A 14,603-nucleotide genomic window follows, 5' to 3' on the forward strand; every position below is an offset into this window, starting at 1 on the left:
TCATGGATATAAAAGTAATCCTAGCGGTGGCAACCGCAGTCCACAGCCATAGGGCATCTCTGGGAGAAGGTCCTGGCCGCCTGCCGCAAAGATTAATATCAAAAGGTCATTCCCTGCCAGCTGCGACCAAGCGGTATAAAAATAGCGCCATCCGATGCATCATTCCGTTATTTCAGGTACCTGGTGCACCCCACCCCCATCCCCCAGGATCCCCACCTGTAGCGCCTCCAAATGGAAAATTAAAGCAATGCACACTCTGGCCCCCCCAAAAAAATGGGTTTTCAAAAACAAGACAACCTTTTCCAAAATGAACCAATAATAGTCGCACTTGCAACAATGTATTTGTTGTTTGTAAATTACACTGTTCCTAGGTTCTAAAGTCTCAGCTGTCACCACTAGGGGGCGATTTGGGTGAAATTCTAAATTTGAATCCTCTACAAATGGCCACCTAGTGGTGACGATAGGCTGCAAAGATTTGTTAGAGATGCGTTACTGGTGTAAGGAACTGTACTAGAAAAAGGCTCCAAATCCTTTATCCCTTTGTTTAGTCAGAATATAACACAGTAATTCTAGTTTTCTTGTAATTAAAAAGGTGCATAGAAGACACAGATCATCAACATTAATAAAAAGGTTTCTAATGTGATCCGTGCATCAGTCATCACATGCGATAAGTGCTATACAGCTGCAGCTGGGATAAGACGTCTATATGAACGGCTCTCAAAGGAAGCAGATTTAAATGGTTGATTTTACAAGACGGCGCGCTGACAGCGTGAAAGAAAAGCAATGGATCTGATCTATTTAAATAGCACAATGGCCTCCAAATCTTTTAGTGCTGACCTTGAAATACAGACTCCCTGATAGAGCTGTTCTTATTACAGCAGTGCCATCTAGTGGTAGAAAATGGAAGTGTTAGTGCAGTGCATAACATCAAGCGCAGTATTATAGCAGTTGTATTCTTGTACATAGGGGGCAGTATTATAGTAGTTATATTCTTGTACATAGGGGGCAGTATTATAGTAGTTATATTCTTGTACATAGGGGGCAGTATTATAGTAGTTATATTCTTGTACATAGGGGGCAGTATTATAGTAGTTATATTCTTGTACCTAGAAGCAGTATTATAGTAGTTATATTCTTGTACATAGGAGGCAGTATTATAGTAGTTATATTCTTGTACATAGGGGGCAGTATTATAGTAGTTATATTCTTGTACATAGGAGCAGTATTATAGTAGTTATCCTTGTGGCCATTCTTATCTCTAATGTACATTTAATTTTGGGGTTAACTCCATTCCCCCCCCACCCTTTCCAAATTTCTCCATATGAAATAAAACTCAAGGCTTTTCTGTGTTGAGCACCGGTTTAATATATAAAAGGGTATATAAACTGTACATTTGTCAGACACTTCATTTAATTTATAAAATCGCAATATATATTTTCTTTATTTATATCAAGCATTTACATATACAGTACAGACCAAAAGTTTGGACACACCTCATTTAAAGATTTTTCTGTATTTTCATGACTATGAAAATTGTACATTCACACTGAAGGCATCAAAACTATGAATTACCACATGTGGAATTATATACTTAACAAAAAAGTGTGAAACAACTGAAAATATGTCTTATATTCTAGGTTCTTCACAGTATCCACCTTTTGCTTTGATGACTGCTTTGCACACTCTTGGCATTCTCTTGATGAGCTTCAAGAGGTAGTCACCGGAAATGGTTTTCACTTCACAGGTGTGCCCTGTCAGGTTTAATAAGTGGGATTTCTTGCCTTATAAATGGGGTTGGGACCATCAGTTGTGTTGTGCAGAAGTCTGGGGGATACACAGCTGATAGTCCTACTGAATAGACTGTTAGAATTTGTATTATGGCAAGAAAAAAGCAGCTAAGTAAAGAAAAACGAGTGGCCATCATTACTTTAAGAAATGAAGGTCAGTAAGTGCGAAAAAATTGGGCAAACTTTGAAAGTGTCCCCAAGTGCAGTTGCAAAAACCATCAAGCGCTACAAAGAAACTGGCTCACATGAGGACTGCCCCAGGAAAGGAAGACCAAGAGTCACCTCTGCTTCTGAGGCTAAGTTTATCCGAGTCACCAGCCTCAGAAATCGCAGGTTAACAGCAGCTCAGATTAGAGACCAGGTCAATGCCACACAGAGTTCTAGCAGCAGACACATCTCTACAACAACTGTTAAGAGGAGACTTTGTGCAGCAGGTCTTCATGGTAAAATAGCTGCTAGGAAACCACTGCTAAGGACAGGCAACAAGCAGAAGAGACTTGTTTGGGCTAAAGAACACAAGGAATGGACATTAGACCAGTGGAAATCTGTGCTTTGGTCTGATGAGTCCAAATTTGAGATCTTTGGTTCCAACCACTGTGTCTTTGTGTGACGCAGAAAAGGTGAACGGATGGACTCTACATGCCTGGTTCCCACCGTGAAGCATGGAGGAGGAGCTGTGATGGTGTGGGGGGTGCTTTGCTGGTGACACTGTTGGGGATTTATTCAAAATTGAAGGCATACTGAACCAGCATGGCTTCCACAGCATCTTGCAGCGGCATGCTATTCCATCCGGTTTGCGTTTAGTTGGACCATCATTTATTTTTCAACAGGACAATGACCCCAAACACACCTCCAGGCTGTGTAAGGGCTATTTGACCAAGAAGGAGAGTGATGGGGGGGCTACGCCAGATGACCTGGCCGCCACAGTCACCAGACCTGAACCCAATCGAGATGGTTTGGGGTGAGCTGGACCGCAGAGTGAAGGCAAAAGGGCCAACAAGTGCTAAGCATCTCCGGGAACTCCTTCAAGATTGTTGGAAGACCATTTCCGGTGACTACCTCTTGAAGCTCATCAAGAGAATGCCAAGAGTGTGCAAAGCAGTCATCAAAGCAAAAGGTGGCTACTTTGAAGAACCTAGAATATAAGACATATTTTCAGTTGTTTCACACTTTTTTGTTAAGTATATAATTCCACATGTGTTAATTCATAGTTTTGATGCCTTCAGTGTGAATGTACAATTTTCATAGTCATGAAAAGGCGTGTCCAAACTTTTGGTCTGTACTGTATGTATTCTGGCTGTTGGCCAGGATGATTCCTCTAAAACAAAACCAGCAGAATAAAATCACCATATTGTAAAATGTAAAAGAAACATAAAACAGCTGCGGTGTAAAATCTTAGAATATTTGTTAAAAGAAAAAAATAAAATAAAGTTATACATAAAACTCTTTAGTGCAGGGTCGTCCTTGTATCGTTTCCTGGAGACGCAGAGGTTTGGATTTTGGTATTGACAGTCACATAGATGGTGGCGGTATTCCCCCCCCCCTCTGGTCATAGTATCAGTCTTTGATTAATTATTTTTCTGTTAATTTCTGCCAGCGCCACTGAAAACACAAAAGCCTTTTCGTCCGATAGGTTGGCGTACATGTCCACCTCCTTCTCCTGTTTCTCTACAAAAAAAAAAAAAAAAAAAAAAAAAGAAGTGAGATGCTTCATATGCAGTTATTTAAGAAACAAAAAGAAAACAGGCAACAATAAGAACCCAGCATTAAGTGTTCCCTGCAGCACCCCCAGAGGTCAAATGAAGAATTACATGAATCCCAATGAAGTCAATGGGCTGGGTGTAACGCTGGGTCCTCCAGAGAGATCAGTTCTTTGTGGCAGCTCATCTCTGGGATGTATCACTGAGAAAAGTCTGGGAAAGCTGTGACGCAATATGGAGGCCATATTATTTATTCCACAGCATTGCAACTAATTACCCATTTTCTTAATTTAGCACCCAGAATTTTTTTTTTTTTCCCCCCAAACATAAAAATTGCTTTCCTGATACGAGGCAGCAATCATAACCCTGCAAATATAAAGAAAAACGGTTCTTTGACTGGGTTAAGTACAACATTTAAAAGGGGCTTTCTTAAACACTGATGGACTGACAATATCACTTTGATCTCCCCCACCGATCAGTTTGTTTTTTTTTTGAGCCAGGAATAGCGCCAATCATATTGTTGTGGCCATGCCTAGTACTGCAGCTCAATCTCACACAGCACCAGACACAGCACCAGACACAGCACCAGACACAGCACCAGACACAGCACCAGACACAGCACCAGACACAGCACCAGACACAGCACCAGACACAGCACCAGACACAGCACCAGACACAGCACCAGACACTGCACCAGACACTGCACCAGACACTGCACCAGACACTGCACCAGACACTGCACCAGACACTGCACCAGACACTGCACCAGACACTGCACCAGACACTGCACCAGACACTGCACCAGACACTGCACCAGACACAGCACCAGACACAGCACCAGACACAGCACCAGACACAGCACCAGACACAGCACCAGACACAGCACCGTTTCTCTATAATTCACTGATCTTGGGCTGGCAGAAGCTGGAGCTCCACTACTTTGATACCTTACAGATGGGCCATCAATATTACAGACCTGGAAAGCCCCTTTTAAAAGGAAATGATCAAAACAATAAAAAGGTTAAGAACAAGTGATGTAACAACATAGACATACACGTATACAATATGGAAACCCCTTTAAAAAAAAGACGCCACTACCCTAATATACTTAGGAAGGTGACCCAGACTAGAAGATGATTACAGCCGAATTCTGATTTTTGCCCTTAGTGGTCAGGACACAACCGTGAAGGGCAGAGGGATTTCTTAGCTCTAATAAGCAGAATTTTGAATGCAGCTTTGGATGTGACCAGAGTACAAGACCTGATGCAGCTTATAGGACCTGAAGTCATTACAGCTCCCCCCCCACCACAGAGAAGCGCCGACCGCGGCCAATAAACAGCGACAGTAAAGAACAATATGGCGACATTTATCATCGGACGAAGACATACACAGAAGTGACACAAAGTAACATCTTATAAGACAAATGTAACAGTTTCTACAAAACATGGATGTAACAAACAGTACAGCAAAGGGGAAGATGACGGCATTACAGGATGATGCACATTTAAAGGGACAGTGCGTATCAGTGGGATTTTTCACTTGCTGTTACCCCCCATAAATTCCAGGAGTGCCTTGCTTTTTGTCATACTGTACAGGATTTTTTTTTTTTTTTTGGTCTTCAGGTCACTGGTGTTTTTTTTTTTTTTTGTGGAGGAGACCAGGAAGCGACACAATTATTTATAAGGAAAATAAAATATTTAATATAAAAAAAAAAAAAAAACAACAACAACCGATGCTTTTCCGAGCAATTGCCGCCCCTACAATTGCTCCCAAGCAGTTACATTACCTTCTCCCATCCACTGCTGCCTCCGGCTCCCGCGGTCTCCCCGCTGCGCTCTCGCGTCTTCGCCGTATCTCGCCGCCGTCCCTTCAGCTCCGGAGTCCTTGCCGCTCCTCCCTGCTGCCGAGCAAGACTAATGGGTTAGGGTCAAGCTGCGTGAGGGGAGATGGGGGTGACGTGTGGCTGGTGATGGGGGGGGGGGGGTGCGGGATTAGACAAAAAGGTGGGAACCACAAGGTGAGATAAGCGGAAGCACAGTGCCCCCTGGTGGCTGCCCTGCTCTATCCAAAAGTAGGACATGGTGGGAGAAGGAGAAATTGGCATGATTTAGAAATAGTGAGGGTTAGGCGGCATTAATGCGGTTCTCCACGTTTGGGGACTTTTTTTTTATATATATATATATATATATTTTTTTTTTTTTTTGGCTAAAAATCATTTTTGGCAATTCAGCTTTTATTAAAAATGTTGCACCGTCTGCCTTTTACAGTCTCTGTTTTGCACTGTCTATTGCTGGCTGCAGAATGAGTTAACTGAGAATCCATCAGTGAGCTCACTAAAAAGGATTCATTTAGAGTTGTTGCCTTTTTTTTCCAACCCATCTGCAAAATAAATTTATTCTTGGCGGTTCCATCTGGACTTTTCCTAAAAGTTACATAAAATGTAACGATGCTATAAATAAAACATTATGAAAAAAAAAAAAAAAAAAAAGATTCATCATGACCATGATGGTGAAAGTTTTATCAAATGCAACAAAGTTTTTTTTTTTAAGGTTTTGCTCCTTTAATTTAACCATTTACCTTTCTCTTCCTCCTGTTTCTTGGTGGCCGCTGTCTTCGGCCGCCCCCTCCCGCGGCGGATGGGGTCCGACTGGCTGTTGGATCGGGACCTTCTCCTGTTTTCCAAGTCTTTCCGGACCGTGGAGATTATCCGCTCTCTCTTGATTCGCTCTGTCCTCCGCCTCTTGGGATCGGAGCGGTTTTCTGTAGGAAGTGAATAAAGGGGGTTTACATTGGGGGGTCCTCAATTTTTAAAGCCGATTTCATTTCTGTCTCATCTGGAAATTGGATGTAACTGGACGTCGACCGATCAAGTGGCCAAGATGGTCGGTAGAATTTCAGTCTCGGGCCGGACAGACGGCACAAAAGTTCACGTATGAAAAAACGCGAGACTCCATGTGCTGCCGAGGAAATGCTGGATAAGGTGTATAGTACTGCAAGGACGGCAGGAGACCCCCCCTGACATACCGGAGGTGGGGGGCACTCGCTCCATCTGTCTCCCGTGCAGAAGTCTCCGGCTGATGAAGATATAACCACACGGACAAGACTTACAGGCAACAGGCACCTGGAAAACAGAAGAAGGCAGTGGGCAATGGGGAGAACTACAAGATCCAGCATAACTCAAGACATTACATGCTGCTCAGTGAGTGTATCTAAGCCTATCATGTGTGATACTGACTGCTAAATCAATGTATCTAAGCCTATCATGCAACAGTATGCTGCTGAGCCCATGTATCCAAGGTTATTATGTGTGATACTGTCAGATGAGCTGGTGTACCTAAGCCTATCTGTGCAATACCAACGGCTACACCAATGTATCTAAGCCTATCATGTGACCGTGTGCAGCTGACCCAATGTATCTAAGCTGTTGTGTGATGTGTGATGCCGTCTGCTGAGTTAGTGTATCTAAGCTCCCCATATGACAGTGTGCGGCTGAGGCAATGTATCTAAGCCTGTAATACATGATACTGTCTGCTAAATCAATGTATCTAAGCCCATCATGTGGCAGCCCATGTATCTAAGCTTATCACATGTGATATTACAGTGGTCTGCAGAGGCAATGTATCTAAGCCTGTAATGCATGATGCAGTCTGCTAAATCAATGTATCTAAGCTTATGTCACAGTGTGCTGCTGAGCCCATGTATCTAAGATTTTCACGCGTGATGCTCCCTGCAGAGTTGGGGTATCTAAGCTCATCATCATATGACAGTGTGCTGCTGAGGCAATGTATCTAAGCTCACCAGCTTTTCGTATGCGATACAGTTTTCTATGCCAATGTATTCTGCGGAGCCCATGTATCCAAGCTTGACAAGCGACACTGCACTCCTCAGACATTGTATCTGAGCCTAAGGTGTGATACTGTCTGCTGAGCTGGTGTATCTAAGGCAGTGATAGTCACTCAGTACCCACAGTATGAAGGCAAATTCCCATATTGAATATTTCCCCATTTTTTTTTTTTATACTTGTTAACTACAATCATTTGTGTTAAAACAAAAATCCTAAAAAAGTAAAACTTCAAATACGGGGAAAGTTTTTCTTTACACTGGCGCTATATCAGCTAGTAACCACTAGATGGCACAATTGTCAATGCAATCTGAAAGAAGCCAATTGTATCATTATCTAACAAACAATTAACAAATGTAACAAGGTAATAAAAAGCTGAATGTCTCTCCTCCTTCTTCCCATTTTGTGGTTAAATAGAAGGAAAAAGCAGCTGAAACATGAAAATATGCACCCAGAGGGGGCACAAAGTAAAACCACCAACCAAAATGTGCCCTGTATTAGTTAAAGACCCCCATCATGCCTCCAATCTATTATTTTACTCTCAAGGAGCCCAAGATGACCTGTGTTCATTGCAACACAGCCCAGCAACTCAACAGTTAAGTAAAAGCAGCATCAATAAGATGCAGCGTCCCCCTAGGCTTGGGCTGAGCCTCTCGCAAGAATTGCTAACTATTGCATATTGTGTGCTCATGCCGCGTCCCCATGGGGCAGAGACTGGCGCTGAGACTGGCGCGCAGACTGCAGAGAGTGGGGTTTCCTTTAAATAAGTGAAAGGATAGAGCGGTGTCTGCTGGTACTGGATCTGGGAGGGGTGACCCGTCCAGCATGGCAGGAGGGAAAAATAGAAAAACCTAAAGCTGCTGTGTCACTGGTATCGGCACCCTTTACATTAATTTAGTATGGAAACACATTTTGACTCGTCTGTGGTAAATCACAAAAGAGATTCACCTGTGATTAATTATCCGAGCCCATGTGACATGAATTAGCCAATGACTTCACCGTTTTAAAAAGCCACATGGTAGGTCCTGTTCCTTTGTCACAATAGTGAGGACAAAGGAGCTGTCTGAGGACATCAGAACTGCTATTATTAGCAAACAGTAGACTTTCAAAGGGTATAAGGCCATCTCCAAAGACCTTGGTATCCCCCAGTTTCAACAGTGTGCAATGTTATTAAGAAGTTTGCAAAGCATGGAACCGTCAAGAACCTCCCTGGACGTGAGGGAAAGAGGAAAATTGACAACAGATGTCTTCGATGGTTGGTGCGAATGGTGGAAAACACCCCACGTCAAACATCCAAAGACCTGAAGGCCAACCTGGAACAGTCTGGGGTCATGGTTTCAACAAGTACCATATGCAGCACACTAAACCAAGCAGAGATTAAAGGGCAAAGGCCAAGGAAGAAACCATTTCTGAAGAAGAATGACTGATCTTTGCCAAAGAGCACCTTGAAAAACCACAATCCTGCTGTGGACAGATGAAACAAAAATAGAGCTTTTTGGCAATGCAAAGCAACAGTTTTTACAGACGGCGCAAAGAAGCTTAAAAGGAAAAAGAACACCTTACCAACAGTTAAGCATGGTGGAGGATCTGGTACTGGAGGCCTTGACTGTACCACAGGAATCATGAAATCAGAGAATTATCAAGAGATTTTAGAGCGAAATGTCCTACCCAGTTTATGAAAACTTGGTTTGAGTTGAAGACAATGACCCAAAGCACGCATCCAAAAGTACACAGGAATGGTTGAAAAAGAAACAATGGACAGTTTTAAAATGGCCAGCAATGAGTCCTGACCTCAATCCCAATGAAAATCTTTGGGGGTGAGACGAAATCTCCCATTGGGAAAAAGAACCCTGCAAACATTCAAGAGCTCGAACCAACTGCAAAGGAAGAATGGGAGGAAATTCCAGCTGAGAAGTGCAAGAAGCTTATAGATGGCTACAAGAAATGTCTGGAGGCTGTCAGCAATGCCAAAGGGTGGGCAACCAAGTATTAATTAGGGGGTCTTTTTTGCTGCACATTCTGTTTCTTCTTTGAAATTGCAACATGGAAGTTGAAAAACAATATTTTATTGTTGTATTACTTTGGACCACTGATTAAAAAGTCCTTAGGATATAACTTTGTACAATATCTTCAGAAATAAATGAAAATGGACCAGTCTACGAAAAAAAAATGAACGGTTAGAAGCTACAACTCCCAGCATGGCAGAGTTTCCACCATCCACAATCCATAGATTGCAGAGTTCTGCTTGATGATCTGATAATCGTTTTAGTTATTATTGCAGGACCGGCGCCAGCTGCCCGCTGCGGGGAGCCTCAATTCTTGGAACGCGAGCCGAGGATCATGACTAAACACAGATCCTGGAAAACAAAATTCAGCAGACGGAAATAAAATTCCATAGCTGGAAAAAATGTAACAAGTTGTTGCATAAGAGCCAGGAACGTGGTGAGAAGCCGGGCCAGACGCTGCAGCTCCGTCCCGAGAGGCGATGTTCTGTCTATGGTCTCAATTCACTTACCATAGACTTCAATGCAAGTCACAAGCGCCTGCATTTCGTTTTTTTTTTTACTGCAGAATCGCAACCTTAAAGAAGTTGCGCGATACCAAGTTGCACAAATGTTTTCGGTTGTGCGACTTGTCTGAGTATTGCTGTCAAACATCACATCACCTTGTAGCCCCCCCCCCAACCTAATAGATGCCAGACTTGCCCGTTTACATGGACCATGAGACCCTTAACCGCCCTCCACACTGGACACCTCTTCCTATTAACCTGGAATTCCCTAATAGGACCCTGGGAAGCAGGTGTATTACCGCAACTCTTTTTTTGGGATTATAGAGAAGTTGTGTCAAGTTGAAATTTTTGCCACACAGCAGTGTTACTACTACGGCTTCAGAAACATTGTGGGAAAATCCTTGAAATGTGAAGAAGTCATGTATCTTCATTATGCTGCAATCAGACAGCACTAGGCATTATATAATGTGCAGCTTAAATACAGTAAGTCCGGTGCCAACGATGAAGCGACATTGTAATGTGTGGGGTCACAGAGAGGCAATACTGAACATGTCCATCTCTAAACATTGTATAAATACATTACTGATCCTGAATTACATCCTGTATTATACCCCAGAGCTGCACTCACTATTCTGCTGGTGCAGTCACTGTGTACATACATTACTGATCCTGAGTTACATCCTGTATTATACTCCAGAGCTGCACTCACTATTCTGCTGGTGCAGTCACTGTGTACATACATTACATTACTGATCCTGAATTACATCCTGTATTATACCCCAGAGCTGCACTCACTATTCTGCTGGTGGAATCACTGTGTACATACATTACATTACTGATCCTGAGTTACATCCTGTATTATACTCCAGAGCTGCACTCACTATTCTGCTGGTGCAGTCACTGTGTACATACATTACTGATCCCGAGTTACCTCCTGTATTATACTCCAGAGCTGCACTCACTATTCTGCTGGTGCAGTCACTGTGTACATACATTACATTACTGATCCTGAGTTACATCCTGTATTATACCCCAGAGCTGCACTCACTATTCTGCTGATGCAGTCACTGTGTACATACATTACATTACTGATCCTGAGTTACATCCTGTATTATACTCCAGAGCTGCACTCACTATTCTGCTGGTGCAGTCACTGTGTACATACATTACATTACTGATCCTGAGTTACATCCTGTATTATACCCCAGAGCTGCACTCACTATTCTGCTGGTGCAGTCACTGTGTACATACATTACATTACTGATCCTGAATTACATCCTGTATTATACCCCAGAGCTGCACTCACTATTCTGCTGGTGCAGTCACTGTGAACTTACACTACTTAGATGGGCTGTACAGGACTGGAAATACATAGCGGCTTTCTACCAAAGACAGTGCCACACGTATTCCATAGGCTGTTTCCGGTATTGCAGATTCGCACCATTGAAGTGAACAGGACTGAGCTATAATCCCAAACTGAACCCATCAGTAATCACGGCTCTGTGTTTGGAATAAAGCAGCCATGTCTATCTGAACCTGTACAACCTCTTCCAAGGGGATTTCCAGTCCTACGGAGCAGATCAGAGGACAGAATTCCAGCGGTGATTACATTACAACGCGCTCTTTGTTTCCTGTTACAACTATTATTTCCAACAAACCAAGAGCAGAAAATATCCTTGTAAACCATAATGGAGCGAAACAATAGATTTATAGATTTGAAACACGCACGCTGCCCCTAGTGTTGAAATAAAGAAATACACATAGGGCTTGGGCTTTACATAAATAAAAGTTTTGAGTCGTTAATGAAAAAGTTCTTAAAACTTCATAATAGGAATAATGTGTAATCCCGTGGGCAGTTCAGATCAGAGGAGAAACAATGTGGACACAAAGCCTTTGTGAAATACATTGTTTCAGCCACATGCAATATTCCACCACAATCCACTTCACTTTTTCCATTACGCTAGTGTTCATACAAGAGGTCCATTAGGTGTGCGATAATGTTACAATGTATGAATTTGATGCCCGATGGTCCAAATGTGGGGGGGGGGGTCCACAATATTACGCACGGTATTAATAGACAATTATAACAAAATCCGCTGATGTAGCACTAGACAGAAATCTACGTTCTCCTGGTGGTAAAAGGAGGCTGCAAACTGCATTACCAAATATTCTGCACTTAATAATAAATATATTGATTAAAATAATTTGTATAATATTCACACTGCAAAAAAAATATATATTCAGAAAAGGTACAAAAAAATAAATAAATAAATAAAGAAAGAAAAATGGAGGTTGGAACCTTTCTGCACTATTACTAATTATATATATATATATATATATATATATATATATATATATATATATATATATATATATATATATATATATATTAGTATAATATTCACAATGCACAAAGGATAAAGAGCAAAATTAGTTGCAAAACTGTACAATAAAAAAAAAAAAAAAATGGAGGCTGGAATGTTTCTGCACGTATTATTTTATATATTACACTATATATATATATTTTTTTGTAAAATTTATAAAGTGTAATATTCAGATTGCAGAGGATAAACAAAAAAACCCCCACAACTTTTCACTCCCCCCCCCCCCCCCCCACAATATAAGGTCTCCTTTCCTTAGCCTGTACAGTATGAGGCCCAGACATGTGTAGCTTATACACAGCTCAGCACAATGTGAGCGCCTAGTGTTAACCCCTCCCACCCTGCAGAGCTCTCACTTCCCTCTCTTCACTGTGACTCCTCCAGAAAAAAAAAAAAAAAAACACAAACAGCCCTTAACAGTAATAACTGTTCTCACAGTGCAAAGACCTGAAACCTGAGCTCAGCTTCCACATCACAGAGGAGGTCACCCTGCTCTACTGTATGTACAGGATGTAGGACACCAGCAATTACTACACCTTCCCACTCCCAGTACTGGAATCTGGGGGAGGGGAAAGCAAAATATCACCTTAAATGGGGAAAAAAAAAATATATATATTTATTAATATTTATTTTTTATAAAAAGGCACAAAAACACACACTAACCCCTCAATGTAGAGGCTATGGCCACTTTATCTACATGATGTAGGACACCAGTAATTACTACACTCCTCCAGCAGAGGAATCTGAGGAAGGGGTGGGGGGGGGGGGGACAAGATAACATCACCTTAAATAAAAATAAGTAAATAACACAAAACACACCAACCCCCTAGGCTGAGGCCTCTTTATCTACAGGACATCAGTACACACTCACAGGAACTAGAGGAAATACATATTTATACACAAACAAGTCAATATTTATATATACACTAAACAAACATATTAACCCCTCTGTGTCTGGGTGGCGGCCAAAATATGTACAGGACTTGGATCGTCAGAAATTATTATACCCCCCCCCCCCCCACCACCAAGTCTGGAGGGGAAAGAAGATGAAGTCACCTAATAGTAGAAGCAAAAAGCAGTACAAATAAATAAAATATATAATAATAATAAATAATAATAATAATATACAAACACAGTAGGATGTTGTAAAGTGAGGGGTTAATGTCTGTGTATATAGTTATTACACATACATACATTAACCCCTGCCTTTACAACATCCTATAGTTACCAGACCCCATTCACCTCCTAGAAATGAAGCCCCCCCCCAGCATAGTCGATGCTATAATTAACCCCTTCATTCCTGCACCAGCCTGCCATTTCCTGTAGCTCATCTGATCCATAATATATATATATTATAGGACACATTTATAACATATTTATACAATATCTCATTAGAAACATAATAAGGAAAGGAAAAAATGGATAAAAAAAAAAAAAATTGCACAAAATCGGTTACTAATTAGACAAAATGAAGGTGTCTCCTCCTCGGTATTGGGGCAGGTAACAACGTGGGAGATCCCCCCCCCTGAGGAGATAATACATAGTATCACCCATAGAGAATAGCCTCATGCTGACAGTGCCACAGACTAGCAGAGCCTGGCAGCTGCCCCGCCCCCTGCAGGGTGCCCGGCGGGGTGACCCGGCGCAGCTCGGGCTCTCAGCCCTCCTCACCTGTTGGTCGCACTGCGGGCAGGACTTGGTGGCCATCTTCACTTTCTTGGCTCTGGCCGCGGACATGCTCCCTCTCGCAGGGGCGCGTTCACATCGCTCGCCCCCGACGACATAAACTCCCCCCTCCCCGCCTCTAGTGGACGCGCCTCTGTGATGGCGTAGGACGGCAAACTCTCATTGGCTCACGGCGGGTAGAATGGGGCGTGTCCTAAGAATCAATCAAACGTGTGCGCTCCAGGGTTTCAGTGTACACACAGCAGCCAATCAGATTACAGCTTTGTTTCTACAACCTCCTTAGCAAGGACCTGATTGGCTGGCGTCAGCAGCGCTGATACATTTTGTTACAAATGTATCACTGAGGAGTCATGTGACCTACTGATTGATAAATACTGGGTTCTCACTTCCTACACGCAGCATTTCTTCTTCTTCCTCAGTTTTGTAGCTTTTTATATAGAAGCCTAAGAAGTAAATCACAATCTAATGAGGGGAAATATTGATTTATGTCACCTGTATTTAATAAATCTATCATATTCTCCATATTGGGTCATCTTCGGCTATAACACTTATGCTTTTTTTATTTTTTATTTTAACTTGCTGAAGTGAGAAGTGGGACTTTTTTGGGGGGACTTTTTAACCCATTATCTACCATGTGTCCTTTTTTTGGGGACGCCTAATTTTTTGCTTCTAGCAACTAAGATTTTCTAATTAGGTCCC

At 42.2% G+C, this 14,603-nt stretch overlaps 1 protein-coding gene across 3 annotated transcripts; it reads right to left on the bottom strand.

Moving 5' to 3' along the window:
* Nucleotides 1-3,175: 3,175 nt before the first annotated feature.
* Nucleotides 3,176-14,048, bottom strand: CUNH16orf87 (chromosome unknown C16orf87 homolog). 3 transcript variants are annotated; one of them, XM_073659925.1, is made up of 5 exons: nt 13,890-14,048; nt 6,512-6,608; nt 6,065-6,247; nt 5,274-5,384; nt 3,176-3,455 (listed from the first exon to the last, which is right to left on the bottom strand). In XM_073659925.1, exons 1-5 carry the CDS (start codon nt 13,953-13,955, stop codon nt 3,337-3,339), a joined length of 576 nt encoding a protein of 191 aa, XP_073516026.1. In that variant the 5' UTR covers nt 13,956-14,048; the 3' UTR covers nt 3,176-3,336. The 3 variants fall into 3 exon arrangements, with proteins under 3 accessions (XP_073516026.1, XP_073516025.1, XP_073516027.1); XM_073659924.1 differs by having other exon boundaries at nt 5,274-5,387; XM_073659926.1 differs by lacking the exon at nt 5,274-5,384 and having other exon boundaries at nt 13,890-14,046.
* Nucleotides 14,049-14,603: the final 555 nt, after the last annotated feature.

This window comes from Phyllobates terribilis, unplaced genomic scaffold (assembly GCF_046119375.1).
Source record: "Phyllobates terribilis strain yellow unplaced genomic scaffold, ASM4611937v1 Scaffold_14__1_contigs__length_39327217, whole genome shotgun sequence".
Lineage (NCBI taxonomy): Eukaryota > Metazoa > Chordata > Amphibia > Anura > Dendrobatidae > Phyllobates > Phyllobates terribilis.